This window comes from Helianthus annuus, chromosome 15 (genome assembly GCF_002127325.2).
Source record: "Helianthus annuus cultivar XRQ/B chromosome 15, HanXRQr2.0-SUNRISE, whole genome shotgun sequence".
NCBI classification, from domain to species: domain Eukaryota; kingdom Viridiplantae; phylum Streptophyta; class Magnoliopsida; order Asterales; family Asteraceae; genus Helianthus; species Helianthus annuus.
The window spans coordinates 22,079,879-22,107,765 of NC_035447.2; the positions used below are offsets into that span (position 1 = coordinate 22,079,879).

Consider the following 27,887-nt stretch of genomic DNA (forward strand, 5'->3'; position numbering starts at 1 on the left):
GTTCGTGATGTGTTAAATGTTGCCCTTTCCCTTAAAGGATGAATGTTTGCTCCTACCATTACACCAATAATTCTAATTTATTCGGAATCGTCCAAAATTAAACATGAGACTTTTCCTTTAAAAGGCATATGTTTTTAAGAAATGAATTAGTAATATGTTAGATAAGTTATTTTCCTAAAACAAATAACTAAAAGTAAATAATACATACAAGTTAACTTTAAAGTCTCATTAACTTTAACTTGTATCAAACTTTCACCACCACATCCTTTCCAAATTCCACACCATAATCCAACACCCACTATCTCCCGGATCCTGATCCGACCCGTTCCACACTTCCACTCACCCCATACCCTTTATTAAACTCACCCTTTATAAAACAAACCACACCCACCCACCACCACCACCACCACCACACCTGGATGGGCCAATCCTCTTCCACCCACGCGCCACCGCGGTCAACCCACCGCCACCACCGCTCCTCCTCCTTCTCCACCCGATCAGACATCTTCTCTTTCATCCACTCCAAACCCAACAACACTATCCAAACTCCTATAATCATTTCAGATCAAATCATTCCCACCACAATAATAGACTACACATCTGAAATTCCAGACGAATGTTTAGCCTTAATCTTCCAATTCCTCACCTCCACCGACCGTAAACACTGCTCCCTCGTCTCCTCCCGCTGGCTCCTCGTCGAAGGCCAGAGCCGCCACCGCCTGGCCCTCAACGCTCAAGCAGACGTTCTACCACTCATTCCATCTATCTTCTCCCGATTCGACTCCGTTACGAAGCTCGCTCTCCGCTGCGACCGTAGATCCGTATCTGTAGGGGACGAAGGATTGGTTCTGATATCCCAACGGTGCCCTAATCTCACGCGCCTTAAGCTACGCGGCTGCCGTGAGGTATCCGCTGTAGGTATGTCTTCCGTAGCGAAAAACTGTAGGTTTTTGAAGAAATTCTCGTGTGGATCTTGTATGTTTGGAGCGAAAGGGATCAACGCGCTGCTTGAAAACAGTTGTTCACTTGAGGAGCTTTCGGTTAAGCGGCTACGAGATGTTAACGACGGCTCAGCCGAGCCGATTGGTATTGGCGCGGCTGCGAATTCGTTGAAATCGGTTTGTTTGAAAGAGCTTTATAACGGACAGTTGTTTGGCTCGTTGATTTGTGGTGCGAAGAGATTGAAGACGTTGAAGTTGTTAAGATGTTTGGGTGATTGGGATAGGTTGTTAACGGAGGTTACTGATTCGGATAATTGTTTGGTTGAAGTTCATTTGGATAGGGTTCAAGTGAGTGATGTTGGTTTGAGTTCGTTATCGAATTGTTCGAAATTGGAGATTCTGCATATTGTTAAAACGCCCGAGTGTACGAATGTTGGAGTTGTTGCGGTCGCGGAACACTGTAGGTATTTGCGGAAGCTTCATATCGATGGATGGAGAACGAATAGGATAGGGAACGAGGGTTTGCTAGCGATTGCGAAGCATAGCGCGAACCTTCAAGAGTTGGTGTTGATTGGGGTTAATCCGAATGCCGTTAGTTTAGAAGCGATTGCGACGAATTGTCAGAAGTTGGAGAGGTTGGCGTTGTGTGGAAGTGAGACGATAGCGGATGGGGAGATATCGTGTATTGCGTCGAAATGCGTTGCGTTAAAGAAGCTTTGTATAAAGGGGTGTCCTGTGTCTGATGAAGGGATTGAAGCTTTCGCTTGGGGGTGTCCGAAATTGGTTAAGATTAAGGTGAAGAAATGCAAGAATGTGACGTGTGAGGTTGGGGATTGGTTACGCGCGCGCAGAGGTTCGTTGGTGGTTAATTTGGATGTGTGTGAGGTCGAGACTGAGGTGGTGGATGCGAGCGCTAGTGATGGTGGAGTGCAAGAGGATGCGGTTGAGTTTCCGCCGATTGTTAGCCAGCCTAACCCGCCTCCGATTAGATCCAACTCGACGGGTAACAGTCGTCGAACGTCTATCTTCAAGACGAGATTCGGGTTTCTTGGAGGTAGGGGACTTGTGCCTTGCACTTTCAGGAGATGGTCAAATGGTAATAGCAGTTCCAATTCCAATGGTAGCTCATGAACTATCATATATGAACTTAAATTGATTCACAAGCTTGCATATTGGTGTTAATAGCTGATTGCATTTCATTTCAATTACTGCATGATTCACCTTTTTTTTTTACTTTTGAATTTGATCTCAAGTTTAGTTCTTTCTTTGGCTTTGATTGTAGTTGTCCTGCCTTTTGATACTTTTTTTGTTTTTGTTTTTGTTTTTGTTTTTGTTTTTGTTTTTGTTTTTGTTTTTGTTTTCAACTTCTCTTTTAATTATTTGTCACATGGAAACAGTTGTAGAATATGACATGGCACTCTGTTACAAACTCTTACGCGGGTTTCGGGCTGATCTTGGTTTAGTTTGTATCACATGATCGTGCCTAAAAACACGTCGTTTAACCCTATCTTGGTTGTTTCTGTAGGCTGCAAAGTGTTGTGTATATTTGTCGAATCAGAGTTGTGTTGATCTTCTTCACTGTTTATACAGTTATCCTTTGTTGCTGTCTGTGAATGTGAATGTGAATATTATTCAGTTTTGCTTCATACCTTTGTCTAGTCACATAATAGGATGCTAGAGGCCCGGATAGCGGGTCAAAACACGTTCGGATTGAAGTTGGTTCTTTTTAGCGTGGGTTGAAACGGGTCAGGTTGACCAGTAACATTGTTAGTTTGGTATCTATTATATAAACTTGTGTTTTAATACACTATCATTGTACTGTGAAAATGAGTTAATGAGCATTGCTCTTATCAGTAAAATGTGATATTACTTGTAGAAGATTAATGTCTGATTTGTCATGAATGATGTTAAAAAATATAACTAAATATAATTATTTTAAAAGAGTTAGGTTCATTTGTGAACAACCCCCTTGATTGTGAAAACTAGTGAACTTATCCTAGCCCTTGATTATCAATACACAAGTGTAAATCGATGGTCAGGATTTGATGATGAAAATACACTGATGTATTTTAAGATTTAATGATGTAAATCAATGGTCAGGATTTGTTCGCTCAATTCACAAATACACTAGTTTCACTCTAGAACCCCACCCTATTTTAAAATGTTATTTATGTAACCCAACTGGTTATATAACATCCTTGTGCGTTCAAGAATGTAACACGACTTGGTTTGTTGTAAAGAAACCCCATTTAAAACATGAAATCGGATTGTTTCTTATAGCATAGATCCACACGGTGATAAAACCCGATCTTTTACTTCAGACTGTTATGTTGTCTAAGTCCTAAGTTTATTGATTTTGGCAATATATAATATATTCATCTGTTTTAGTGTGTTAGTATACTTGCTATATATACACATTGCTTTCTATGCTGGCAGCTAGCGTGTGTCGCCAATATGGGGTAGCCCGCTTAAGAGGTACATGCCTCTTAAGGGGGAGGTCTAGGGTTCAAACCTGGACAAAAGGGTAATTTATTGGTGTAAAATAGATGAATAATATTTGCCGTTTAAAAAGAAAGCTGGCGTGTGTCGTCTTTGTTAATGTTTTTGGCTGCCAAAAATCCTGATGAAGCATATGTTGTTCCTGTAGTGTTTAAATTTGATCATATTTATAACAACTTATTATTTTCTTTAAAAAAAAAATCTTTATGAAACAGTATCTGATTCCATCATAGAAACCTGGCTATATTTAGGAAGTAATGATGATTTTAATGAACCGGGTTATATGAAGAGTAATAGTGTTCGATTTCTTCAAACAAACTAGATTATATTCATCTATTTTAATTGAGTTATTATTATTTTTTTTAACGGCCAACAAATCCTCCAAATTGACTTCTGGTGAAATTCACATCGAGATACACTCGCCTCCAAACCCGGGAAAACCCTCACATAAGGCCGAAGTCTGTGATCACTCGCCTGAAGGCACGACAGTGCAGTGACTCAGTGAGGTTAAACCCGCTCAGTTCAAGTTTGAACTAGCGATTTCTGCCTACTCGTCTAGTCTCCAATCATCACCAGGTGTCGCAGAAAATAATGAGGAGAGCAGGAATCGAGCCTAGGTCCCTTAGAACACCAAGTCTCTCTCTTACCATTCCACCACCACTTCATTGACTTAATTGAGTTATTTTAAACAGAAACTCGGGTGTGTATATTGTGTTTAATTAACCTCTTAAGACAATATATTTTGCGGTTTAATTGTTTTAAAACACAATAATGGAGTCTATTGTTGTAATTATCCATGTTGTTGCATGGATGGTTTTTCTAATCCGAAGTTGCAATCATGTTTCACGGGTCAAACAACTCGTCAACATTCTAATATTCAAAAGTAGCATAATTAAAAGGGAATAAAAAGTATATTATCTTTGATGTTAATGATAATGCTTTGAAATGTTTTGGACCACTTATGTAACTCCACTCTTTATGTATTATGTTAATGGATCCCACGAATTAGTGAGGGTGACAGAAAATTATTATTAATTAATAAGATTTTAATAAAATATCTACAAATTTTGAAAATGTGACTTGCGATATTTTAGTTATCTTGATGTTGAGGAAAAATTCAAATCCAATGAAATAGAGACCCGACCTTGATAATTCTTCATTTCGTTTTTGTACAATTGATAATGATATACCTAGAGATTAGTAAATAAAAAATAAATTGCTCTAACTCATGTATATTTCCATGTGAGTTTTGAAAAAGAAAAAGAGATATGGTAGAACCTGGAATATGGCAAAGCGACGTCTAAAAACCAATGAAACTCGTAAAAAAGTAAAATACAAATTTTATTTTACAAAAGTGAGTTTTTTATTTGAACCGCTTCTACCTATGTTTATATGTAATAACTTGAAATAATATTGAAAAGTGATTTTTTCAATTAAAAAAAATATTTTTTACAGGTATTACCCATCATTCCCCGGTTTCTCACTTTTTTATGGTTTCCCATAGTTATAAATATATATGGTTCCCCAAAAAACCTTTCCCATAGTTATAAATATACAAAAAAAAACATAAATAAATAAACGAGTCAAGCCCAACATGTGCTCGAGCTTGAAAAACTACTCATAAGCCGAAACCGAGCTCCTGTAAGCTAAACAAATGACTCAAGGTGTTCCTAGGATTTAGTATGACAAGTGAAAGGAGACCCATGGTGGAGAAATAGGCATAGTGCAGTAGTGCACAATCCGTTGGCAATATATTGGTGAAAGGTTGTAGATTGGCGCATGAATCGACAAACTTGTGTTAACAAGAATGCAAGATGAAGTTGATTCGTCGTTGGTATAGAACTCGATGTACAAAGTTGTGACAACTTTGTGTATCAAGTTATTGGGTTGCTAGTATGTTACTATTGATATATAAGGAGCAAATATGTAGATGGTTGCAAGTAAAAGTAATTGATGACACATAAAATAAGGAATTAGGATCACAATCATATATGTTGTAATGAATGCTAGGTTTGGTTGAAAAAAGACGATGCACAATTATTGGATTTAAAACTGGTTGGTTATGTGTTTTGTTTTCTATCAATTATGATGTGGTTAATCAATTGCACATGTCTTTTCTTAGGACTATTTTGATAAAAAGAAAACAACTCACAACAATATATTTTATTATAGATTGATCATAAATGCTCTTGAATGACCATAACAATGATGTTATTTATCTATCATTTAGATTTTGTTATGGTATTTGTTTGGATATGGTTTTCAATTAAATTTTGCTTGATTGTATTAAAAAGAGTTAATAGTCAAAATGGTTCCTGAGGTTTGCTCACTTTTGCCATTTTAGTCCAAAATCCAAAATTTTTAAATCTGGGTCCCTGAGGTTTGCATTTTGTTGTCATTTTGGTCCAAAACGAAATCATGTCAGATTTTCAAAAAAGAACCTGCTATTTTGTCTTTATGCTCAGGGGTATTTTAGTCATTCTGCCTCTCTCTCTTGAATAAAAACCCCCCTGCCATAGGAACCTGCCATAGAAACTGCCTCTATCTCTTAAACGAAATCAGGTCAGAATTTACACCCCTCGACCTCTCTCTCTCTCTTCTCTCTCTCTCTCTCTCCCTCTCTCTCTCTCTCTCTCTCTCTCTCTTCTCTGAACTACCACCACCCCCACCACCACATCATCCCCACCACCACCATCCCAATACCGCCAACACCACCATCCCACTGCCATCATCTCTCTCATCTCTCTCTCGAACACCACCGCCACCGAACTCCACCACTGCCGTCCACCACTGCCATCATCTCTCTCTAATTACCCAATATCAGTCACTCCCTTTGTCAGCATCCATACTTTAAATCCCAAATTGGAACAACTAATCCACAAGTTCACACAAAATCCCCCAATTTCTAGAGAGAGAACTAATCTGACACCACCAATCACCACCACAATCATCATCAATCTGCAATTAAACAAAAACCCACATGGCGGGGACAAACGTCGGCTCAATCGAATCACTGCCTCCGCCTCCGCAACGGTGAGTTCTCGTTCCACCGATTGCTCTGCCATCGCAATCATTGTTCGAAACCCAGCCATGACTCTTGTTTCGAATTACTTCTCTGATCAGTACCGAGATTTTGATTGCCGGTCGTTTTCGCAGCTTCTCGACGGAGCTATGGTTTCCCCTGTTTCAAAAATTTGACCGGCGAGTGTTGTTGAGGGGTTGAAACAGACGGATGAGAAGAAATCAGGGGTTTTAAGTCGAGATTCATCTTCATGGCCAGTGATTCTCTTTATATTTCAACAACCCCTATGTTTTGTTGTATCAGTTAGTTTGGTTTGCTGAACTTGAAGATGGTGATAAGAACAGGTGGTTCTGTGGGGCGGCAGATATGTGTAGAGAGAGAGAGAGAACTGAGAGAGAGAGAGAGACTTGAATGATCTGTGTTTTAGTGAGAGAGAGAGAGTTATATATATATATATATTATAGAGTAAACTGAGAGAGAGGAGAGAGACTTGAATGATCTGTGTTCTATGGCAGAGGGGTTTTTATTCAAGAGAGAGAGGCAGAATGACTAAAATACCCCTGAGCATAAAGATAAAATAGCAGGTGCTTTTTTTGAAAATCTGACCTGATTTTGTTTTTGGACCAAAATGGCAACAAAATGCAAACCTTAAGGACCCAGATTTAAAAATTTTGAATTTTGGACTAAAGTGGCAAAAGTGAGCAAATCTCAGGGACCATTCTGGCTATTAACTCTATTAAAAATGATTTTAAGACTATTGTCTCAAACTTGGCACATAACAAGGTATAACGAAGTCGAGTTGCTCTTGAACTACTTGATATGGACCTACTAAAATTTTAAAGCAAGCTAAGTCTAAATGAGCTTGAGCATGAACATGAACCTAAGATGAAGCTTTCTTAATAAAATAGTTCGAGCATGAGTTTAACAAACTAAACTTTTAACTATGGTTTTAGAAAATGGAAACAATTTTGGTTTGGTCGACTAGGCCAGACCGATCAAAACGTTTCGGTTTGACAACCTGAAGCGGTTTTTTGTAATTTGTAATAAATGTTAAGGATGATTCATAATTATAGGTATATACATAACGAGATATTTCCAAAATGAAAAAGAAATTATAAAGGTTAAACAGTTGATTCAATTTGCACGAATCAAGCCGTAAAACTGGGTATTTAAAACCATACATCGTGGAGCGAGCTATATAAATCTCTAATTGCAAGAACACCGACTTTGCTTCAGTTTAGATATTTTAATAAATTTTAACGCTTTACGAATTAACCGTAGTATGATTATCAGATATAGAGTGAGCTATGGTGGAGCCAAGAACTTTTTCCTATGGTATCCTTTTTTCGATACTCGGATTTATAACAATCCAACCTCAAAATTTTTGGGTCGGTTTGAGTCGAACGGAAATTTAGAATCGATTAGAAATTCATGTTTAATCGTCCTTGGTTCCCATCTTTGATCAAAAATTCATAATTAATCATTTCTGCCTGTTTAGTTTGATTCGTAAAATGGAATCGTCTTTGAGTTATAGTTCGCTACTTCACATATTGTGACTCTTATGTTCGTCGATCGTGACTCTCCAGTTCGTCCCTGGCGGTCTTTTTTCTTTTATCTAGGTTAGAAAAAGTGTAATGGATTGCAATTTCTGCATAAAAACATGTAGGTCCCTCGGAGGATGAGGTCAAACCTTAACCTTGTTATGTGAAACACACTAGCAAGTGCGGAATCCAAGCTAGAGTGCAAACCGAGATGGAACAAGCACAAACACAAGACACACAATATTCACCGATTAACACCACTTGTATTAATACGTATGAAAGGTTCGGTTACAAGCTCAATGTCTACAAATCTGTTTTGTAAACTCTCTAAGTGTGTGTGTGTTCACTGTGAAGTGTCTCTCCTTATCTGCTTGTCACTCAGAATGAAGTGAACACACTACATGGGTATATATACCCGTCACAGATACACTGGTCGAAGGATCAGAATGTCTGGTTGAAAGATCATCTATCGACCAGAAACTCACCGAAGGATCCACATATACCTCGAAGGATGATATATCCTTCGAGGTCCATTTGTATCCATCGAAGGTTATCTTTCGAGCTCATCGAAGGATATAAACAATCCTTCGATGACATCCTTCGACACAACATATGTTACAAACCATGTGTTAACTGCTTGGCCAAGTCAAACCAGGAGGATGGTTGACTTGGTCAAACTTACATCAAACACACATAATAACAAACCTAAGACGTAACCCAGACTAACAAAAGACATCGTTTTGTATCATGACGAAATACAGACAAAGTACAGACATAAGTGCACCAACAAAACACAGCTTCAAATATTTGTTTTCATTTAAATCTTTTGACTGGCCAAAACTCCTCGGGAAAATACGAATCCAGTGGGATTTGAAAGTTATTTCTTTGAACTTGACTCTAGAATCAAGAACCACCCAGTTTCATCACATTTCGGCCAAGATACAGCTGTTACAAGTTAACACAAAAATCTAGACAGAAGCTGAAATCATACTGCAGTAACCTAAAACGCGAATACGGCCATTGTTATCATAATTTCGGCTATTTTATCATGCATGACTCATTGTGGTTCAATTGTAACATATATCCTAACAACATCGTGCTTCTAATCAAACCTAAATCTCCATACACATATATATACACATACGATCATACACATGTACGTCTAGGCTTGCATTTGTTTCACATTTCAATACACATATTTTTTATTTGCATATGATCATACTTTCATAATCAACCTATACATGCAACCCTACACATAAACATTACACATAAACAAGCCCGAGCTAGTCTTCTTATCACCTAGCTACTTCACAGTCTCCTTTCGCATACTCCTCTTCCTATCTTCTTTCTTCACGAGACCTGTACATAAAAAAAACAAAGGTCTAGGTAGCTCATTTCCTTCTAAGAAGTCAGATCTCCTTCTTCCAATATTATAAAAAGAATGAATAAGAGCCTTTCTTAACTCTTGAATTGTGTAAGGCATTTAGGAGCGCTCTTTGAATCCAACTAGAAATATCATAAGAGAAGAAAGCAACTTCACCGAAAGGGCAGGTCTTTCTTTTTATTACTGATCTTATCAAGTAGTGCTTCGATAAGCCACCGCCCAATAGAGCTTAGTCATATAGGGTTTATCGAGATTTATGATTTGCGAAGAAGAAGATCCAAGAGAGAGTGAGAGAGCCGAGAGATGGAGAGGTCGATGATGATGATTGTGTGTGTGTGTGTGTGTTCGTTGAGAGGGAAACGAGAGGGAGAGATTGTGAGATATGTGGGGGCAGATTAGGGTTGGGCAAATATAAAACTTGTTTTAAAATGCACAATTAGTCCCTTATGTTTCCCAAATCTCAAACTTGAGTAAGAAGTTATATTAAATAACTTTGTATTATGACGAGATAAGTCCCTTGTGTTTCAAACTTTGAAATAGAGTATAGAAAGTTAACAAGTTAACTTTAAAAGTATGTACGGAATCAATACTTCTAGTTCATTATGTTATCGTGTGTTATAGTTTGTACGTGTTGCATAAAATGCATGTACGAGTGTTTTATAATTTGTAAAGAGTATGAATGCACGTATGAGTGTTCGATGTTAACCTGAAAATGCGGGATGTCACAGATTTGTTGATTGTGGAGATTACCATTTACAATGATCTGTCATTGAAGCTGGGGAAACATAAAGTTGATTACGGAAAATGGGATTTTAGATTTTCGTGGGTATTTGCTTGTTTGAATTTGACCAGTGTGGTATTAAAAGTTTCTATCTATTGCCGGTTGGGTTTTTGAAGATTAGTGGATCGAGCAAGGAGGGCGTTAGAACCAAACTCAGATGTGGTTAACGTCGAAATGGAGAAGCTGCAGTGATTGGTTTCAAGTTCATGAATGGTTCATGAATACTGGAGTTTAGCAAATCAGAGGATTGTGTTAGGAACCGTGAAGATAAAGACCTTAAGCACCAATTTGAGGGGAATCTATTAATGTGTTAGTGCAAGCCCGAAGCATAAATCAAGGAGGACTTTGTTGACGTGTGCTGCGACATCAACAAATGCTTGATTGAAGTTGCAGAATATTCAAACATGGCTTTCATATTTGAAGATTAGGATTCGACACCAACAGACAAGGGGGAATCTGTTAGTGCATTTTGTGTGTCTGTTACTGTGCGTATAGGCTAGATAGAGCGTGTGTTGATTATTGCATAGTTGAGAGTGTGATTTAGTGAGAAAGGAATGCTAGACTCATACGCACGCAGGAGTCTTGCGTACAGATGAGTCGTGCGTGCACAATAGTTATGCGCTTGGAGTCATACGCCTATAAACAGGGTAGTGATACGCATAACTTCATAAGTTTGGTAGTTTGAGGATTGAGAGGAGATCGAACTGTGTGTTCTCTCCCAGAGCTTAATGATGTATGTTCTTTCGGGATGAATTGGAAGATAATAAAATCGGCTTGACTAAACGTTATGCTGCGAAAATTTTTACCGAATTAGTATTATCTTTATCCAAACTTTTGTGTAAACACTGTTTTAGGTCCTAGCATCGGGTTGACTCAATGCTATGCTGCCAAAATTTCTACCGAATTAGTATTATATATATCCAAACTTCCTTCTAAACACCGTTCCAGGTCCTAGCAATTAATATAATCAATAAACTACTTTTCATAATATATATTTATTTAGGCAAGAAAATAAAATTGAGATCACCACATAGATCGCCATGTGTCCCACAAATGATTTACTTAATATAGATATCAGGTTAGATACCCATGTAATACACATATTAAACAATTTAATTTTGATAATAAATAAAAATTAAAAAAACGACATAAACATTTTAATATCGTATTCTACCAAAAACATGATCCATTTACGATTAAAAAATTAAGTTGTAACATAAATATTAAGGGGCTGTATGGCAACTTCTGAAAGGTTAAGTGTTGAACCAGTAAGAGATCTGAACTATTAAGTGTTGAACCAGTAAGAGGTCTGAACCATTAAGATCTAGTATAATGTTTAACCATTAAATACTGAGTCAATAAGAAGTCTAAACCATTAAAATCACCATTAAAAGCGAGTTCCTAAGCAGACTGAGAAGCCCATTTTGGGCCCAATGGACATTAGAGGCCCATTCACGAAGTTACCCTCATCTATCTATACACCGACGTATATACAGAAGCTACCGATGGTCTAAATTATTTTCTGACTCTTAAACCCTAATTAAGCCGCTGCAACCACAGTTTTCTTTCTTCCTGGAAGAGTTGTTTCTTTCTATAAGGTACCATTTCATTGCTTTTTGTTCAAAATCCACCAGATTGTTTTGACTATATATAGACAGTTGAAAACATGTGTGGATTATGTTTGTTTCAGGAAGGAATGGGTCGTCTTGTAAGCTCTGTAACAGAGCTAAAGAAAAAAGAGAAGAGAGACAAAAAGGCTAAATCCGGTGGGTTCGAATCGCTAAATCTAACCTCAAATGTGTTTAGAGGCGTGAAACGTAAAGGGTATAGAGTCCCAACACCTATACAACGCAAAACCATGCCTTTGATTCTTTCTGGTGCCGATGTGGTCGCAATGGCTCGAACAGGGTCTGGTAAAACAGCAGCTTTCTTGATTCCCATGCTCCAGAAGCTGCAGCAGCATGTCTCTCAGTCTGGTGTTAGAGCCCTCATTTTGTCTCCCACTCGTGATCTTGCTCTTCAGACACTTAAGTTTACCCAAGAGCTCGGCAGATTTACCGGTAAAATCTATAAGCTGAGCTTGTTTTTTATGCTATGGAAGTAACATCTTTTTGATTGAATTTGAATTATGGTGTTGCTTTGCAATTGTAGACTTACTGCATTATTTGATGATTAGTGTTGTAAGAATCGGTAGGCTCTAGTCGGCCGGTGGGGTACCGACTCTGACTAGCGATTAATTGGGATTTCAGGATTAGTCGGATTGGGATTTTATATGTATATACACACTTTTTTATATGTAATTTGTTTAGATAGACATGTTTTGACACCTTTTTAGACCCATATTTAGATAGGATTAATTGCCGAAATTTTCAATTATTTGCTGGAAGGGTGGAATATACAAGTTTTGGCCGAAATCTGGTTGGAATCGCTAGACTGCCACCGATTTTTGGCCGATTAGGACCAGATTTGACCACTGTTGACCATGGTTTTAAAAAAGGGTTGAGGCGTGCGCCTCGAGGCGAAACGCGCAAAAAACAATTCTGAGGCGCGTCTCAGGGGTTTTTGATATTTGTTTTTGACTTTTTGTGTCAATTTCAAGCAATTTATTTATTTTTATGTGTGTTTTTGATGCATTTGATGATGAATTTAGTTAGTATTATTAATTTTACAAGATATATATTTTTATATTTATTTTTTAATTCTGCCTCGGGCTTATGTCTCGATTCGCCTCAAGGCTTACGCCTCGTGAGGCGACGAGAAAACGCCTCGAAACTCGTTTTCGTTTTTTAAACCTTGCTGTTGACCGCCTAGCGATTAATTGGCCGATTAGATGAAAATTAATCTGTGAACCCCCGACTAGCGATTAAACAGAGGCTAGGTGCGATTTTTACAACCAATATGCAAAATCAGTCTTGTTTGTAGTAACCGAAATCAAGCTTTAACATTTGACTCCTTTAGATACTTTAAGCATACTATCTTTGCAAATGCTTTCTTGTTCTTTATTAATTTCTTTCTCATCATTACAGACCTTCGGGTTAGTTTATTGGTTGGTGGCGATAGCATGGAAAGTCAATTTGAAGAACTGTCACAGAGTCCCGATATCATAATCGCAACTCCGGGTAGGCTGATGCATCATCTGGAAGAGGTGGACGATATGTCATTACGATCAGTTGAATACGTGGTTTTTGATGAAGCCGACAGTCTCTTTAGCATGGGGTTTGCTGAGCAGTTGCACCGAATCCTCATGCAGCTCGGTGATAACCGGCAGACCTTGCTGTTTAGTGCAACCTTACCTAGTGCTCTTGCTGACTTTGCCAAAGCCGGTCTCCGGGACCCTCAACTTGTGCGTCTTGATTTGGAGACCAAAATTAGCCCTGATTTGAAACTTACGTTTTTCACCTTAAGGCATGAAGAAAAATTAGCTGCTTTGCTGTATTTGATTAGGGAGCATATCCGATCCGATGAGCAATCTTTGATATTCGTTTCTACGAAACATCATGTTCAGTTTCTTGATCATCTGGTAAGAGAAGAGGGTATAGAACCTTCGGTTTGCTATGGTGATATGGATCAAGATGATCGCAAGATCAACGTCTCGCGGTTTCGATCAAGGAAGACGATGCTTTTAATTGTGACGGATGTTGCAGCTAGAGGGATCGACATTCCACTGCTTGACAACGTTATCAATTGGGATTTTCCTCCTAAACCGAAACTATTTGTTCATCGGGTGGGTAGGGCTGCGAGAGCTGGTCGGACCGGTACTGCGTTTTCTTTCGTCACGCCTGAAGACATGGCTTATCTTCTAGATCTACATCTTTTTCTTTCTAGACCAATCCGGCCTGCACCCACTGAAGAAGAGTTTGTGCGTGATATGAAGGGCGTTATGTCAAATATCGAACAGGCAATGGCGAATGGTGAAACTGTGTATGGCCGTTTCCCCCAAACGGCTATTGATCTTGTTGCAGACAGAGTTCGTGAAATACTTGATTCGTCCACAGAATTGGACTGCTTGTTGAGGCCTTGTGAAAGAGCGTTCCGTTTGTACACCAAAACAAAAGAGAAGCCGTCCAGGGAGTCTGTTAAAAGAGCTAAAAATTCGCCCCGTGAAGGGTTGCATCCAATGTTTATGAAAGCACTGGGGGACAATGAATTATCTGCACTAGCATTTTCAGAGAGCTTAAAAGCATACAGGTAAATTTGTTTACAAAAGATTTACGTAGATAAGATTTTTTTTATCTTCTAACAAATGGGTGGCTAATTAATAATACCAGAGCGAAGCAAACCGTCTTGGAATCTGAAGGTCATGCTGCGAAAGCAAAGCATCTTCAGGTAATAACTTTATCGTTAATACCAGAGCGAAGCAAACTGTGTTGGAATCTGAAGGTCATGCTTGTTCTGTTGTATTATTTTCAGGGACCTTCTAGTCAATGGGTTGATGTTATGAAGATGAAACGAGCTATTCATGAGGGGGTCATTAATAAAGTAAACCAGCAGCACTCTACCAATCTTTTAGCAAAGGTGATAGATATCTTGACGTCCTACATTAATATATATATATCTATCATAGGGAACTTACAGCCTGACACGTTATGCTTTGCAGGAAGTTGAAGCTACAGATAATACTTCAACAGGCACCGGAAAGAAAGGTTAGTGAACTAACTGACGTGCTGGTTCAGTATGCTGCAATTGTTTATCGTCTCTTAGCGTTTTGTTGAACACCTCACCTGTACTTGCTTAGGAAGAAAATGGAAACTTTAGTTAAGGGCTGCTAGTTGTTCCTTATTTGTGCATGTCAATATCTCTAGTTGGTAGGGCTGTAAACGAACCGAACGAACACGAACAAGGTCGTTCGTTAAGGAAATAAATGTGTTCACGAACGGTTCATGAACACTTATCGAACGGGATTTTATGTTCGTGTTCGTTCAATAAGGAAATGAGCGTGTTCGCGAACGGTTCACAAACACAAACGAACACAAATAAATTTGGCGAACGCGGCGAAGGATAAAGATAGATGGCTCAGAGAGTAGCACTCGAACTTGAATCTCTTATTGTGGAACGGAGATCGATCGTATTCACCGATGTAAATAATGAGAAATGAAATGGAAATGATGCATAAACAAGGTGAAAGTGAGTTTCCTAGTTTCATTGTTAGGGTAATAAAATAAATAAAAGTTTAATAATATAAAAAGTACAAATAAATATAAGAAAGTACAAAGATCTTCAATTAAAACACAAATATACGAACATAAACGAACGTAAATCAACGAATGTTCACGAACACCTTACCGAACGTTCACGAACACAATCGAACGAACGAGACCTCTGTTCATGTTCGTTCATTTAACTAATCGAACGAAATTTCGTGTTCATGATTAAACGAACGAACATAAACGAACTTCTCGCCGAACGATTCACGAACTGTTCGCTGAACGTTCGGTTCGTTTACAGCCCTACTAGTTGATATAAAGTTTTGTTAAATTTTGTCAGTTTCCGGTAGTAAAAGGAAGGCACGGAGCTTCAAGGATGATGAATTTTTTATAAGTTCAGTGCCAACTAATCAAGTAGGTTATCATTTCCTCACACTCTAAAAATAATTTTTTATTTGTTTGATTCTTATATTTGAATCTTGATATCTATGTCAGCATTTTGAGGCAGGCCTCTCAGTCAGAAATAACCAAGGTGGCTTCGCTTCCAACAGGTACATGTGGTTTACTGTCTCTTATATAATTAATTTAGAGTTAATTACTGTTTTGATCCCTGTGGTTTGTCAAAAATCACTATTTCAGTCCATTAGTTTAAAAATTACGATTTCGGTCCCTATGGTTTCACTTTCGTAACCATTTCAGTCCCTGTGGTTTCACTTCCGTAACCATTTCAATAATAATTAGGTTGGACTCAGCTGTCCTGGATCTAGCTGCAGATGATAGTGGAGGATTACAAAAGCAGAAATCTTCATATCACTGGGACAAGGTTGGTTGGACTCGTAATTTTTCTACTAGTTATTCTTTACTTTACTTTACCTCTCTCTCAACTTTCTTCAACTATATTATGACAGAGGAGTAAAAAGTACGTCAAATTGAACAATGGCGACCGCGTCACGGCTAGTGGAAAGGTACATTACTTACACCTCTGACATCCTATGAACAAACATTGATCTTCTTTTAATCACCCCTTGCAACGGTAAACAGATAGTAACAGAGAGCGGTTCAAAAGCAAAGGCGAATAAAACTGGAATATATAAAAGATGGAAAGAAAGATCTCACAGTAAGATATCTTTCCAAGGATCAAACAATGAAGCGGCGGAATCTACAAGTCTAAGAGGTATGCTTGCAGTTGACCATCTAGTATTTTATTTCTTTTATTTTAGTTTTTATTTCCGTCTAAAGATTATTCTCTTTGATTGATTCTGGTGCATCGCTTTTTACTGTTGTTAACAAATAGCAGGAGGGCGCAGAACGCAAGGAGGGTACAGAGGTGGGAACAAGAGTCGTTTGGTTCCTAACGCTCATGTGCGTTCAGAAGTGAAAAATCTTGAACAAGTTCGAAAAGAAAGGCAGACAAAAGCAACTAAAGCCGCTTTTATGAAGAATAACCCGAAGAAGGGGAGTAAGTTTGGAAGTAAAAGGGGAAAGGGAAAGGGAAAGGGAAAGGGAAGGAAATAATAAAGATGTTAATGTGACAATTGAGTTTCCCTCTTCTCTTTTCATGGAGATTTTTGTTATTAGATGATTAGTAAAGTGTTGCTCTTATCACATTTGCCTTTTGTACTTCTGTTTCATAAAAGTTGTGCCATAAGAATTATTACACACTCATTGCGGCTAATGATACTCCTATAAAGAACAACATTCCTAAAAAATAAAATTTTAAAACGAGTTGACCCTTCTCTTTCACACTCACCTTGTTATTCCCTAACCACGATTGGCAGCGGCAACGTTGTCATTGGTGTATCATCTGTAGGTTATGTGGCGCTCGGAGGCTGACAAATTGCGTTTTCAAACTTTCCCTGATTTCGAATGGCGATTAGTTATATCTTATGAGTTATGATGCCACTCGACTGGTGTTTGTCTATTTAGCTATCATGTTCAACTACTTGTGTGAAACTAAAATTCATATCTCATAAATTGCCCCTAGTTTAATTTTTTTAAACCACCTGCTTCTGAATCTATGCTGCCATAAACTACTTGGGGCAACAATACCCCTAGGTAACTAGTGAATATAACACTTGGGGAGCAACAATACCCCTATATAACACACATTTTACTTTTCTCTCATCCAATTCTACTGCATTTGCTCTCTCCATAGCTTCCTATATATAACACACATTTTACTTTTCTCTCATCATCAAGTCATAGTACTTGATAAAGGACCAAATATTTTAAGAGTCCAGTCCAAGGCACATTGTTTCAAAAGGAAAACATGAAAACTTCATTGGCCCTCTTGTCTTTAAGCTTCTTTGGCCCCTCTACCTCTTGTCAAATTCTATATCTATAACCGACCAAACAACATCAAAACCAGTACTGTATTCGTTTGAACATTGGCCATCTGATCTTCACAGGTGTACTTCTCGTCCAATGAACGAGATTATCACTAGTTTTCATTAATGAACCGGATTATCCTAATGTTCAACTGGGTGGATAGTTATCTGATCTTCATAAGCTCTCATCCTTCAACGAATCTGCAAAACTAACAACACCATGAGCTCATTACGAGAATGAGAGGTGAGGGTTCTTCTCGTAACCACCCTCCGACGTGAGGATAAGTATTGTTCTTTCTAGAGAGACCGTATATGTTTTGAGTGAGAGTAGTGAATGCAAGATGAATTTCACCCTGGAGAAGTGAGGTATTTATAGCCGAGAGGTTGGAGAACATTGGAGAAGGATTGGAAGAGGCATCATTGTCAAGGAATATCCGTTTGGTCCCCTCTGCCATGACAGTTACTGTCCGTAGAGGTGTGGGAGTATGTTCGCGGGCTCTGATTGGTCACGTGTCGCTTTCTGGATGTACTTGTTGTCTCATCTGTCGTCAACCATTAATGGACGTTTAAGGATGTGTGAATTGGCGTCGTGTGACTAACTAATCGTCGTTGTCGCCCGTATCTCCCTTTTTCTCCACGATAGGCGTTTAGTAAAACCGTTCAGGGTTTGTGAGAGAAGTTTGACCTATCCTTGCACCAGAAAGCGGTGTTAGAATGCCTTCGGGGCCCCATAATCAAGATTTTCTGACCGTTGTCCCCATAGAAGGTCTAGGCCAACACATGTCAGCAGTTGAGTATCTGTCCATCCTTAAATACCAGTTAATGATTTCATTGTTCCCGGTTAATGAGCCTTGTCCAGTTTGCCGCAAGGTTTGTTTGGATAACTTTGGGAAGCATGCGGTCCATCGTAAGGAGTTACCAGGTTTCAAATACAAACATGACTTGGTCAGGGATGTCTTATGTGATGTGCTTAAGCGGGCATGAATTTCCCCACAAAAAGAAGCCCATGTGAATTTCCTGACGGACGCGCTTAAAGGGGGGTCCACTCTTCGGTCAACATATGTTCTTCTGTTTGGTTGGGAAAGTGGGAAAACACGCTTGTGTCGATCGTACCAGGGTGTCCCCTCTTGTTGGGCTCAGGGAAACCGCTTCGTGGCTGGCAAGCTGTGTTGAAGGCAGAATCAGGGAAAGTCGCTAAGCATGAAAAAGCTTGTGCCGATAATTAATATGTCTTCATTCCCTTTGCCTTTGATACTTTTGGGTCCTTCGCCCCCAAATCTGCCGATTTCTTGGATAGAGTGCAAAAGGTCATGCACGTAATTTCTCGACGCTGAAGAACCAGAGTTTTGTTATTTCTAGAATTAGATTTGCTATTCAAGAGGAGGTTATCGCGTAATTTGTCGCCCGTTTAATAAAATAAATAAATGAAAAGTGATTATATTTGTTGTCAAAGTCAGATGACATCAACAAACAGTCTATCCAATTTTATGATCCACAATCACTCCTACACAGTACACACCATACGGTTTCCGTTGTCTATCCACCGCCTCACCACCCTACCACGTGCGGAATGTTATCTCCTTCTTATACTTGCAATTACGTTACCGACGAGCAACATTTAAGGTCAAACGAGAGAGCATGGGCCCACTGGAGAAAAATAAAGCAGCCGAAACTTATAGTGGCGCCAATGTACGACGGTTCAGAGCTCCCCTTCCGAATGCTTTGCCGGAAGTACGGCGCCGAAGCTGCTTACACGCCGATGCTTCACTCTCGCAGCTTTGCGGAGAGTAAGAAGTTTCGGTTAAGAGAATTTAGCACCTGTGAGGTACGTAATTGCTTTTGTTAATTTAAAACCTAAATGTTGTACCTAATTTCAATAGCTTTAATAACAAGTTTCAACTTTTGAACATCGAATTACAAGATTGGAAATGAAATACAAATACAAATACGACACGATTACAGCTTCATAGACTAGTTTAGGGATGAGCATTTGGTAGCGATACCGAATTCGAATCATTTTCTTCTGTACCGATTCGGTACCCACTTTTTTGCATCTTCGGCGAGTTCCTAGTCTAGTTTAGTATTACTTGTAAACTCATATAGGCCTGTAAACGAACAGACTAAACAAAAACAGGGGCATTGGAACCTTAATACTAACTGTCTAACTGTTGATCAACAATTTTTTTTGTTCGTTAAGAAATAAACATGTTCGTGTTTCTCATGTTCGTTCGCTAGAAATCTAAACAAGCATAAATTTTTGTTCATGTTTGTTTCAATGTTTTAAAAACCGGTAAATACCGGCCGGTTATACCGGTATTACCGTTTTCGGATGTAAATCCGGTCCGAAACACCCCGGTAAGTAGGAGAAACGGCATAGAATTTGTACCGCCGGTAAAATCCGGTATACCGGTTTGAACCGTTATACCGGTACCGTCTCAAGTCTGTTTTTGGGTTAGGATTTTACTTTTTATCGTCTCATCTCCATGTTTACTCTTAGCTTTAACCTAACAACTTTTAATATTTTATCCCCATCGATCAAATTCAAAACTTGCTTCATCACTCCATCATTCGTGGCTTGTTCCAGACTTCCATCACCCCATCGTCCGTTCCAGATTTTCATTTTAATCCAATTTTGGATTATTTTTTGAGTTAATGTTGTAATTTTTGAAATTATACAATTAACTAGTCAACCCGGTTGAACCGCCCGGCATAACCCGGTTCAACCGGTTAAACCATTTTTGTGCCTAATCCGGTATGATTAAAAAACCGGATTTTAAAACATTGGTTTGTTTGTTATATAAACAAACTTTCCACCAAACAGTTCACTAAGGGGGCGTTTGGTTCGCGGAATGATTTGGAATTGGAATTGGAATTTGTGTAGGAATTAGAATTTGAAGGAATTGGATTTGGAATTTAAACATTCCAATTGTAATTGGAATTGTTGGAATTGGAATCTCAATTCCATTTTTGTTGTGTTTGGTTGTCAAATGAGTTGGAATCCATCACCCCGGCACCCACAACCACCGGTTCGGGTCGAAACGGTTCAGATCGAAGCGGTTCGATTCTAAACGGTACGGGTCGAAACGGTTTGCGTCGAAACAGTACTGGTCGAAACGGCACCGGTCGAAACGGTACGATTCGAAACGGTTCGATTCGAAACAGTACGGGTCAAAACGGTACTGGTCGAAACGGTACGATTCGAGACGGTTTAGGTCGAAACAGTTTGATTCGAAACAGTACGGGTCAAAACGGTTCGGTTCGAAACGGTACTGCTCGAAACGGTACGGGTTGAAACGGTTCGATTTGAAACGGTTCGGTTCGAAACGATATGGGTCGAAACGGTTCGATTCGAAACTGTACGGGTCGAAACCGTTCGCATCAAAACGTTACGGGTCGAAACTGTTTGCGTCGAAATGGTACGGGTTGAAACGGTGCGGGTCGAAACGGATGAAGATTCCAATGAATTTACTTTAATTCCTTCACATATAGGAAGGATTTTGAATTCCTTTAGTTAAAGGAATTTGAAGGAATTCGTAACCTAATTCCAATTCCAATTCCATTGTCAACCAAACACATGAAGATTGGAATTTGGATTCCAATTCCATCAAATTCTGTGAACCAAACATGTTAAGTGATAGAATTCAAATTCCAATTCCCTTAAATTCCATTGAATTCCTGCGAACCAAACGCCCCCTAAATGTTCGGTTACACCAGCTTGAGTGTGCGTGTGAGTGTGAGTAGACTCTCTCTCTCTATCTCATGTTTAGGCCAACAGTATCCGTATCGAATTAATTCAGCAGCCTATGGTTTATGATATTCATGACATTGTTAGAGAGATATATCGCTTCAACTTTAGTGTCTGCAACAAAAAACTAACAATCTGAACTGTGAGATACAAAATTTGCATTTTCATGTAACAGGAAGATCGGCCACTGTTTGTCCAGTTCTGTGGAAACGATCCAGATATCTTACTAGACGCAGCATACCAAGTGGAATCCTTATGTGATTATGTTGACATTAATTTAGGGTAAGCCTTGTCTTCTAACACCCTTGAATGCATCGAAAATGTGAATGAAGATCACGAACCAGTCTATTCTTCTGCGTCTAACGTATATCGTGTTCTATATTTTAAGGTGTCCTCAACGGATTGCCCGGACCGGAAACTATGGCGCGTTTCTTATGGACGATCTTCCTCGTGTTAAATCTCTAGTTGATAAACTAGCCACCAATCTTAGTGTCCCTGTATCCTGCAAAATCCGTATATTTCCAGTACTACAAGACACTATAAACTACGCCAAGTTACTAGAAGATTCCGGTTGTTCACTAATAGCCGTTCACGGCCGAACAAGAGATGGAAGAACCCGAGAAAGGGCTAATTGGGATGCCATTAAATCTGTAAAAGACGCTGTCAAAATCCCGGTTCTTGCAAACGGGAATATCCGTCACATGGATGATGTTCAAAGCTGTTTGAAAACCACAGGTAGAGGTGGCAAAATGAGCGGGTATGGTTAGGGGTGATAAAATATATAATAATAATAACTGAACCATAATCGAAAATTGAGCTAAAATAACCGAACTTTTGTAACTGAATTTGATGATCCGGTTATGGTTATGTATGTAAAAACAACCAAATTAACCGAACCGACACTAAAAGCAACATTTGATATATATATTTTTTTTACTTCAAAAGGGCAAACCCGGTGCACGAAGCTCCTGCATACACAAGGGTTTATGCCGGGAAAGGTTTGTCATATTTTTATATAAAAACATATTACTTGTCACTATTCTCATTTATAATATAAAAAGATTAATAATATTTATATTTTATGTGATCAAAATATGATTGAATATATTAATTGAAATCAGCCTGAATCTAGTCATGTCTGAATTAGTTGAACCATTTTTTCTAATAACCAAATTAACTGAACCATTTTTTTTTTCTAATAAACGATCCGGCCGAACTGTTTATAACCAAAACCGATTATTTATGAAAATCTAGAAACCGAAACTTGGTTAGCGTTCAGTTTTAGCCCATAACCGAACCAACCCATGCTCACCCAGAGGTTTGGTAACGGGTTACAGGTTATATTGGGGAACATATCATATACAAAATACGAGTCAGGTTAACCAAAACATGCAACTACAGGTGTTGAAGGAGTGATGTCAGCAGAGGCTCTCCTTGACAACCCAGCACTATTTGGTGGATTCAGAAGTGGTGAATGGGTTGAAGATGGTGAAGATGGTTTCGAAGACGGAAAACTGGATCGTGGTGACTTGGTGGTTGAGTACTTAAAGCTTTGCGAGAAGTACCCTGTTCGATGGAATATTATAATTGCTCATGTTTACGGGATGTTAAGGAAATGGTTTGAGACGCATCCTGATATACGCGATGATTTCAATGTTAAACGGAAGCTCAGTTTTGAGTATCTTTATAGCGTGGTTGATCGGCTTCGGGCTCGTGGTGTTCGGTTCCCTCTTTATGTGAAAACAAAGCGCCCGGAAGTGAACTTAACACCTTATAGCTGATACCGGTTGTTACAAAACCACATTTTGTTTTAATTATACACTTTGATATAAATATGGAATAGCAATTCTGTCCTCAATTGAACATCAATATGCAAAATTAGTGGTAACTTTACTAACTAGATGCTCCCCATAAACAGCTGTTGCAAGTTTCTTGTTTCCACCCGTCTTCGTTAAGCAAACATCCAAGGGACTTATAACAGCATCAAAGTTTGTCTGCTCACAGTATGAAAATACGCAATTGAAGATCAAAACAACAACAAACAAGAAAACACAAAAAGAAAGACCGACCTCATAAAAGTACGCTACGCAGACTCTGAAATTTGGAGAGTTGTTAATCACCCGATGCAGCGTTGATTCATAAACACCATTTGTTAAAATCTGCAGTATATCGAACATTATATAGGATATTCAACAAGTTTAGTGCATAAAGTGGGGGCCCTTCTGTATTATGTACCTTAAGCATATCACCGATATTGCAGACAAATGTTCCAGGGATGGGAACTGCTGATATCCACTCGCCTGAAAGGTTTCTCACCTTCACAAATCCAGTAATTGCAAATTAGCATTTTTAAGAATAATCAAAAATATTTATTTTTAAGAAAACAGATACCTGAAGTGCAGTTTTGTCATCGTCTTGATTAACCAATGTCAATAAACCTGCAACACGACACATAAATTCCTTTAACGACACTGTAAACGAGAGACTCCGGAGTCTGAATTTGAGAAACTTACCGTAATCTGTGTGGGCCCCACTGGATGATTTGGACAAGAGATGGTAACAATTAACATAACAAGAAAAGAAACATAATGAGAGCCAGCAAATCTGAAGGAAAAAAAAAAACGAAACTGTTCGATAATCGATACCACTAACTGAATTACCATCCGATATCATTTTTTGGCAAGCACTCATCACTTATAGGCGTGACACCAGGATAACCTATTATACGCAACACCCAAAATGGATCTCCGGCTATTTTTCCTTCAAATGCATCTACGGAGCCACCAAGTGCCAGAGCTATCCCTCGCATGATTTTTCTTGATAACTCTAGTTACGAGCAATCGATGATCAATGATTCATAGAAACAATAACACTGAATGGCATTTAAATTAAGATACCTGTGCAGAGGACAAGATACTCCTCCATAAGTTTCTTAAAGTTAGGGGGGTCCGTTGGCCTATATATACAAAAGATAACATTTACAATGAGCTTAACATGTGCATAGGCCGCTCAAGTATGGATCTACTAAAACTCTAAGACCAAATTTTGTAAAGAGTAAACTACACGAATAGCCCGTGTGGTCTTCCAAAATTTTGGATTTAGTCCATAGCTTTCCAAAAGTACACAGATGGTCCTGTGGTTGTAACGCATTTAGTCCTCAACCAACAAATCCGAAGGTTTCAGGAGGTTCAAGTTATGGACTAAATGCGTTACAAAGGGCAAACCACATGGACCATCCATGTATTTTGGCAAAAGTTGAGGACTAAATGCGTTACAAAGTGCAAATCACTGGGACCATCTGTGTACTTTTGGAAAGCTAGAGACCAAATCCAAAATTATGGAAAACCACAGGGACTGTTTGTGTACTTTACTCTTTTGTAAATGATAACAATCCCAAGTTGTGATATGAATGTGGGAGTTCAAAGTGTCACATACCATTTGTTGGTACCGACTAACGGGTCGCCAAGATCTCCATACATCCCTTTGCTTAATTCTTTGTAACACTATTAAAAAAGGCAATTATAAGATGATAAGAAACAAATTCTACTACATCTACCAAGTGGATAGAAGTCGTACATGAGACGACCTGCACAAGCTTACACTTAAAGAACCATGAATTACATTCTTATCAATTTAAGCGAAGAACCAAAAAATGGAACTAATTATAAAGTTTATGCCATATACAGCCACCTAGGGCTGTACACGAACCGGACGTTCATGAACTGTTCGTGAACCTGTTCGGCGGGAAGCTCGTTTATTTAATAAACGAATGAACATGGACAATTTTTTTTTGTTCATTTAACTAAACAAACAAACATGAACACACCTTTTGTTCATTCATTTATGTCCGTTAACGTTCGCTTATGTTCGTTTTATTTATGTGCGTTTAGATCTTAATAAATTACATAAGTAGTTATATTTATATAAATATAAACATACAAAAGACCTTTCTAACTTCTTAAACTAATTAGTAGTTGGGTTGTCCAATAAAATTTATCATAATTAGTCAGTAGTTTATATGAACAACTACTTTATCCTCGTTTGTGATCATTTATGATTGGTCAATTATGTTCATTCGTGTTCGTTTGTTTTTGTTAAATGATGTTTATTTGTGTTGTTTTATGTTTGTTAAATTATGTTCCTTTAAGTTTGTTTGTTTATGTTCGTTTAGGTTTAAACGAACACGAACATGCCCATTTTCTTAATGAACAAACACGAACAAAAAAATGTGTTCGATTATACATTCGTGTTCGGTTAAAGTTAAATGAACGAACACGAACATGCCTCTGTACATGTTTGTTCAGTTCATTTACAGCCCTAGAACCACCTATAAAGTTTGAAGTACACAAGGCAGCAATATAAAGCTTACATCAATAGCTTCATGCCTATCAGGTACACCTTTAGTTACATTCACACCAACTCGCTGGTATCCCCTGCGCTTTAAACATCGGATGATTGTAAAAATGTATTTTCTATTAACTTTGATGAAGTGAAGATGTTAATATAATTCAGGGAAAACCTGTATCCAGTTTCACTAGATAGTTCAATCTTGAGTTTCTCCTCGTAAGGTAGATCGAAGAAGTTGTGTGTTATATCTCTTACGTCTTTGATAAGAGAATCAGGAATGCCGTGACCTTTCTGTTTAAATAACAGATTAATATCTGTTTGTTAAACGATCAAGAAGCTTATACAAGGTTGCAAACAAAGGTGAGAGAAATTACCACATAAAAGAAACCGGCATCCCTACAAGCACTATCTAGAAGTCTAACAACTTCGGCGAAACCTTTGTCCTCCATGGCGTTTGGATCATCGCACTTAGCTACCAGAGGACTAATATCTGCCACATCATGAAAAGTAAACCAGATACTACAAATCAACAGGTTTTTTTTTTTTTTTTTTTTTTTTTTTTTTTTTTTTTTTTTTTAATTCACACAAAACAAAACATCAAAACGTAATGTTTCCTGAATCCAGAAAACTACTTTCCAAATCTAAAACAAGATATAGCTCCAAATCATAGTTTTCTAACTGCTAATTTATTTATAAGTCTGCAACAAACAAATTCTCATCAATTCTTATGTGTTGTTATTCAAAATGGAGTATATGCTTCCAGATTCATAACACATATCAGTGCCGATAATTGACGATGAATATCGCAAGGCGAATCTGAATCTACGTTATCAAAACATTCAGAAACGCAATAAGGAGATGCTATGTAACACTATAATATTAGCAGATGATATAAATCTAGACACTTATTATTAATTTTTTTTTTTTTCTGATTGCTAATTGAATCACCAAATTCTGTGCAACTAAACGAATTCTCATCAATTTTGACTATATTCTTACTCAAAAATGGAATATATGCTTCTAGATTTATAATACAATTTGTGCCGATAAAGATGAATCTGAATCTACTTTATGTAATTATTTATAAATGCAGATAAGGTGAAGTGAATTGATAATATTGTGTTTGAATGGATTGATTTGGTGTGGAAGTAGGAGAAATTGTATGATGAAAGAAGAAAGTTACCGATGAGAGGGATTGATTGGAAATTGGTGGTCATGGTGATGGTGGTGCCGGAGATTATGATTACGGTTGGTTACTCACTCAGTGTACCTACTCTAATGGTGGAATCCAATTGGCAAAGTGTATATAGTGAAGGTTTTCATTTTTTGTTTTATTATATTGTTAGAGCACATGGAATTGAAAGTGGTTTTTGCTATTAGGCTACGAGACGTGGTTGAGGCGAGGGTTGCCAAGCAACGCTTGTTAAATCGCACCAGATTAGCATTGGCTATGGCGTTGCCCCGCTGGTATGGATTTGAAGTCTGGTGTGGGGCGGGGGGGGGGGGGGGAGGTGAGGTGGCTGGCTTGTATTGGCTGGTGAGAGATGACCATTTGGGTTAGCCGTTGCCAAACGGTTACTTTATTTAAAAAAAATATTTCTTTTTTTAAAAATTATAAATACTCACCAATTTTTTACCACTTCTCTACTTATTCTATCTCTATATTTTTTTTTATAAATTCAACCCACCTAATTCTCTACAATACATCCATTTAACCAAAACTATCCAAGCGTCGTACCATAAAAAAAACATCTCTAAAAGAATCATCCAACAACAAAGGATCGAGATGAGGAAAAATATCCAAGCGTCGTATGATAAAAAACATCTCTAAAAGAAAAACGCGAAGATATGAAATTTCTCGTCATGCCCGTCAATCACCTTACCGGCTCAAAATTGGAATTGACGTTGCAAATGAAACAAGAAATCTTGAAAAAATATGACATGTATAAATCATGAAGTTTTTAATCTTTTTTTCTATTTTATGTAACTTTTTTTATTTTATTTGTAGTTTTTAAAAAATATATGCAAATCTTCTATTTTAGTTAGTTTGTTAATTTAATTAAATGATATTTTAAATAGTTAAAACAAAAAAAAATTATCAAAATCCACATGGCTGGCCACGCCACCCCACACTCCTTTTAAAGAATTACCTTGTG

At 38.1% G+C, this 27,887-nt stretch overlaps 4 protein-coding genes across 5 annotated transcripts; 3 read left to right on the top strand and 1 right to left on the bottom strand.

Annotated features, from left to right (window-relative positions):
* The first annotated feature begins 362 nt into the window (after window positions 1–362).
* LOC110911091 (F-box protein SKIP2) lies at window positions 363–2,549 on the top strand. Its single transcript, XM_022155669.2, has one exon. The coding sequence runs from the start codon at window positions 420–422 to the stop codon at window positions 2,070–2,072; it is 1,653 nt and encodes a 550-aa protein (XP_022011361.1). The 5' UTR covers window positions 363–419; the 3' UTR covers window positions 2,073–2,549.
* A 9,093-nt stretch (window positions 2,550–11,642) lies between these two features.
* Window positions 11,643–16,977, top strand: LOC110911092 (putative DEAD-box ATP-dependent RNA helicase 29). 2 transcript variants are annotated; one of them, XM_022155670.2, is made up of 12 exons: window positions 11,643–11,766; window positions 11,859–12,228; window positions 13,195–14,356; window positions 14,437–14,494; window positions 14,579–14,683; window positions 14,766–14,811; window positions 15,653–15,726; window positions 15,808–15,863; window positions 16,054–16,135; window positions 16,221–16,277; window positions 16,354–16,486; window positions 16,607–16,973. In XM_022155670.2, exons 2-12 carry the CDS (start codon window positions 11,865–11,867, stop codon window positions 16,825–16,827), a joined length of 2,358 nt encoding a protein of 785 aa, XP_022011362.1. In that variant the 5' UTR covers window positions 11,643–11,766; window positions 11,859–11,864; the 3' UTR covers window positions 16,828–16,973. The 2 variants fall into 2 exon arrangements, with proteins under 2 accessions (XP_022011362.1, XP_022011363.1); XM_022155671.2 differs by lacking the exon at window positions 11,643–11,766 and having other exon boundaries at window positions 11,865–12,228; window positions 16,610–16,977.
* A 2,118-nt stretch (window positions 16,978–19,095) lies between these two features.
* On the top strand, window positions 19,096–23,383 carry LOC110911094 (tRNA-dihydrouridine(16/17) synthase [NAD(P)(+)]-like). The gene is made up of 4 exons (XM_022155672.2): window positions 19,096–19,464; window positions 21,560–21,666; window positions 21,773–22,119; window positions 22,786–23,383. The coding sequence occupies exons 1-4, from the start codon at window positions 19,210–19,212 to the stop codon at window positions 23,163–23,165; spliced, it is 1,089 nt and encodes a 362-aa protein (XP_022011364.1). The 5' UTR covers window positions 19,096–19,209; the 3' UTR covers window positions 23,166–23,383.
* On the bottom strand, window positions 23,139–27,077 carry LOC110911095 (probable 2-oxoglutarate-dependent dioxygenase At3g50210). The gene is made up of 12 exons (XM_022155673.2): window positions 26,915–27,077; window positions 26,106–26,221; window positions 25,904–26,022; window positions 25,754–25,817; window positions 24,820–24,887; window positions 24,282–24,340; window positions 24,045–24,210; window positions 23,898–23,917; window positions 23,776–23,822; window positions 23,620–23,700; window positions 23,454–23,543; window positions 23,139–23,378 (listed from the first exon to the last, which is right to left on the bottom strand). Exons 1-12 carry the CDS (start codon window positions 26,946–26,948, stop codon window positions 23,250–23,252), a joined length of 993 nt encoding a protein of 330 aa, XP_022011365.1. The 5' UTR covers window positions 26,949–27,077; the 3' UTR covers window positions 23,139–23,249.
* Window positions 27,078–27,887: the final 810 nt, after the last annotated feature.